At 36.3% G+C, this 4,255-nt stretch overlaps 1 protein-coding gene across 4 annotated transcripts; it reads left to right on the forward strand.

The window, feature by feature from the left end:
- The first annotated feature begins 1,448 nt into the window (after nt 1–1,448).
- LOC110871492 (ethylene-responsive transcription factor-like protein At4g13040) lies at nt 1,449–2,926 on the forward strand. Of its 4 annotated transcripts, none has more exons than XR_004865508.1 (5): nt 1,449–1,599; nt 1,711–1,776; nt 1,878–2,052; nt 2,391–2,512; nt 2,713–2,926. XR_004865508.1 is itself a non-coding variant. In XM_035976785.1 (4 exons), exons 2-4 carry the CDS (start codon nt 1,937–1,939, stop codon nt 2,844–2,846), a joined length of 372 nt encoding a protein of 123 aa, XP_035832678.1. In that variant the 5' UTR covers nt 1,643–1,741; nt 1,878–1,936; the 3' UTR covers nt 2,847–2,921. The 4 variants fall into 4 exon arrangements, 2 of the variants coding, with proteins under 2 accessions (XP_035832678.1, XP_035832679.1); XR_002553785.2 differs by having other exon boundaries at nt 1,460–1,599; nt 1,711–1,741; nt 2,713–2,924; XM_035976785.1 differs by lacking the exon at nt 1,449–1,599 and having other exon boundaries at nt 1,643–1,741; nt 2,713–2,921.
- Nucleotides 2,927–4,255: the final 1,329 nt, after the last annotated feature.

The following is a 4,255-nucleotide window of genomic DNA, read 5'->3' on the forward strand; positions in this document are numbered from 1 at the left end:
TCACCTCTTGCTTGGTTTTATGTTTGTTGGAAAAGGTGAACATTCCAACCATGGAGAGGTTACGGTTTTTGGTGTCAAGAAAGCTCGACATACCGGATTATTGGTGAGTAAAGAACTATTTAGTATGGTATAGTTGACAATCTTATAATTTTTATTATTCTTAAATCTTAATGAATTTACCCATGTAGGTATCTTTAAAGTCAGAGACGAGGGCTCTGGTATTGAAGAAATCAGTTCCCCTGCGACAATTATTGTGGATAAATAATCAGTCAAGAGGTATGGTTTTCTTAACATTATAATATTTTATGCTATTCTATTCTGATAAATGTAACCCCACTTTGCAAATTACCGTTGTCGCTCCGTGCGGCACATATTCGATGATGACTTGATGGTGGGGCGTGGCTGCTACCAAAACGAAATTTTTAAAAGTTGTATATATCAATAAGTTAACTGTTAGTTTCATCAAATTTATTTTTAAAATTTATAATTTTATTTTACAGTTTGGGAATTGAGATAATTTGCATGAAACAGTTAGCTAGATAGAAGCAAAAGTTTGTCTGTACCCAAATCAGTTTTACAAGTAGTTACGGTAAAAACAGGTTAACATAACTTGTTTTTGATTTATGTTGAATAATTTTTATTTGATTGTTTGTGCAGGGAGCCAAGGGGGTTTGGATTTGTGCAGTTTGTAGATCCCGCTGATGCTGCAGAAGCAAAATACCAGATGGAAGGTCAGGTTTTTCAAGGGAGAGAATTGACAGTTGTTTTTGCTGAGGAAAATAGAAAGAAACCAACTGATATGAGAATGAGAGAGCGGAGGTAAGTTATTGACTGCGAAATTTACATGATGGGTCAGAAGGGTTTCAGGTTGAAAAAAGTTTTTTTTTTTTTTTTTTTTTTTTTTGTGTGTGTGTGTATGTGTAATGGGTCAGGTTTGAACTCTACACATTTTCGACAGGCTGGCCTTTTTTTTATAAATAGTTCACACGAACAAACCAACCAAGTCAAAATCAATTTTCCTTAAAAAAAGGTAAACCTACTGAAAAAATTAAAAGTTTTCAGGTAATATTTATGTTGATATGATCTTGATATTTTTCTATACGTCCTTCGCTTCCGGGCCCCAGACCCTCTATTGGTAAACTGTGAACTCTTCATTTTTGTTATGTAACTAGAGAATTAAGTAGCCATATTGTAGTGAGTCATTCCCTTTTGCTGAATATTTACTCTACACTTCTAATTTGATTTTGTTCCAACTTATTTTGCTCCTAAATGTGTGGATTTTGAAATTTAACCCGACCTTTTGTTCTTGCTGGTCTAGAATCAACTGATAAGTTTAAAATTGTTGAAATTTACATGTCTGGTGATGTTGATTATAAGTTTATCATTGATTCTTTGATTTGGTATCACAGCTTTTGAAGCTAGGGAAGATCAAGGGTAGTCGAGATGGAGTAACAAGGAGGTAACCTGAAGTCGACCTTCATTAATAGAGTGAAGATGTATTGGTTGGCGGGACCGCTTGCTGGCCACTTGTCTACCACCGAATAAGCTTAGACCTCTTCGCAAAGGCAAAAGTACGGATTGTGTTGTTTGTCTTTTCAGGTACTTAAAAAGAGTATAATTTACACATTTGTTGTTGTTTACAGTCGTAAATTTCTTAAATTGCCACATCTTGTTCATTTTAAGATTATTTAAGTGTGTTTATGGTTGTAGGAGGATAACAAGCAGCCCATTCAACATCCAGGTCTATCTCTCAATTTCTTTTATAGTTTTTGTCATGTAAGAAAATAAATAATCTAAAAACTTGCAGCTTTTTTTCTGTAAATAGAGTGATGTCATATGAATGCGTTTTTTGATGTTTTAGTTTGTAACCATTTCAGTGTTCAAAAGGCGGAAATGACATAGAAGAAAACACTTTGAGAACCAAGAACCTTGCATAATGAGAGGGGTATATTATAAGAACATGAAATGGCAACCTGCCATTAAAGTGGACAAAAAACAAATCCATCTAGGTACAGTTGGTTCCCAACAAGAAGTTGCTTGTTTCTATGACAGGTATTACATCATGTCTAAATAGTATAATTCACCATTTTTAAACCATTTTTCTTATTAAATGTGTTCATTCGGGTTCGTTTATATTATTAACTAAAAAGGACGGTCCGATGGATCGATAAGAAGCTCATAAATCATGTTTTAGTTAAATGTTAGATTACTTTGTAGTAATATAGTTTTTGTTATCGCAATTAGCCATTACAGATTATTTATAATATAAAAAATGGATGAAAATGTTTGTGAACCGACACAACTTGTTCCGATGCACACGTATAACTCACCCGTTTTAACATGTTACCCAACCAGATTGACCCATCCAGATTGGTTTCATGTTTGTATAGGGCCACTTTCATGTGTGGTAGAGAACCGAACTTTGAGCTCACGACTAAGGAGAAGGACGAACTCAGTAAACTGGGTTGGGATGATTTCTTAACCATGACTTGGTCAACAATCAACAGCAAAAGTAATTTGACATGTCTTTAACTTTGTATATACTATTTGAATTTTTTTACATTGACTTTTCGCCTCAAGAAACCATGATTTTTCCAAGTTTTGGAAGTTAACGGAAAAAGAATACAGAAGTTGAAATTTTGAAAGTCAAACATGCTGACCCAAAATGTCAACCACTTTTTGTTTATCTAACAAGTACTTTTATTCTCTCAGAACATCAGAGACGGGTTAGTTCCCGAATGAAGTTCGAGCATCCGTCACATAACAGCAGTGACCCGCATACGAAGGCGGATCAAGGAGGAAAGAGTTTCTCAGGATCTGAAGATGTTGAGACATTGGGTTCCTGATGAATTAAAACTTTATTATTGCCATTTCTTTTGTTAAAACATTATAATCTTTAGCTCTATTTTTAACAAGTTTTATGTTATAACGCGCATTTTAGGAGCATAGCTAAATGCTTATAATCTTTAGCTCCATTTTTTTGTTAAAACATTATAATCTCTAGACATGCAAACGGGTCGGTTTGGGTTGGGTCATGGGTCAAAACAAGTCAATTACAAAAAAGGTTGTTTGGTCACAATGGCTTTTAAAATATGTTGCATGAAACTAGAATTTTATATATCAAAGGGTTGAATATACTATGGTTGTTTTTTGACATCACACACACACACTTTACTTTCAACAAATGACGTATGTGAGACTGGTAACCGCGTTGACTCAAACAAATTCTCGGTTTCTATAGATTTGGATCGTTGATAGTTGCTTAAGGAACAACTGAACCCTTGTGTCGGTATCCATTTCTGAAGGACCAACAAATGCAGCCCTTAGTTGAACCCTTTGTGAACCATCATTTGAATTGTTTCTACTTTCCGAAAGTTGGCTTGAACCATCTTGAACCAAACAGCAGCGACTTTGCGAAAGTTGGCTCGAACCAACTTGAACCAAACAGTTGCGACATCTGGATCTGAACCAACCAACGGGCCTATGTGATGGCTGAACCTCACCTGACCGTTTCAATTGAAAAACATACAGGCCCTTTGGAGTTTCCACCTCTTCCATTGACTATGAAATTATTAGGAAAAAATATTTTCCACTAATAAACCGATTCCATGTTTCATCTTGTTTCAATGTGAGACAATGATTTACTAAAATAAAGGATAACTAGAATTGATGCTGCTGTGTTGCAGCGGCTAAACCAAAACCCGTCCCGTGCGGAAACTCGTGTCGGCCTAAAACCCGTTGCGATCCGAAACCCGTCCCGTGCGGAAACCTGTGTCGGCCCGAACCCGTTCCGATCCAAAACCCGCCACATGCCAAAACCCGTCTCGGTCCGAAACTTAATTCGAACCGAAACCGTTCCGATACAAAACCTATTTCGTGTCGTAACCCGGCTTGTGTGGATACTTGTGCCAGCCCGAACCCATTCTGATCCGAAATCTGAAATCTGACCCGTTTCTTTAAGGTGCTAACCCACATCGACCCGTTTCTTTAAAATTGTCGACCCGCTTTGACCCGAAAATAACAAGATGGAATTTCCATTGACCCATTGTGACCCGTTTAGTTAAAATATCTTATCCAAACTAACCCATATAATTTTAAAAGCAACCCAAACTAACCTACTTGAAAGCCTTTGAGTCAAGATTGCCATCTCTATGCAATCATAGTGACATGGCAGCTATCAGGTACATAATGTCTTTGGAGGTCACAAAAATTGATTAACTATTTTCCTTATATTGTATAATAGCTGCATTGTGTA

This window comes from Helianthus annuus, chromosome 8 (assembly GCF_002127325.2).
Source record: "Helianthus annuus cultivar XRQ/B chromosome 8, HanXRQr2.0-SUNRISE, whole genome shotgun sequence".
NCBI classification, from domain to species: domain Eukaryota; kingdom Viridiplantae; phylum Streptophyta; class Magnoliopsida; order Asterales; family Asteraceae; genus Helianthus; species Helianthus annuus.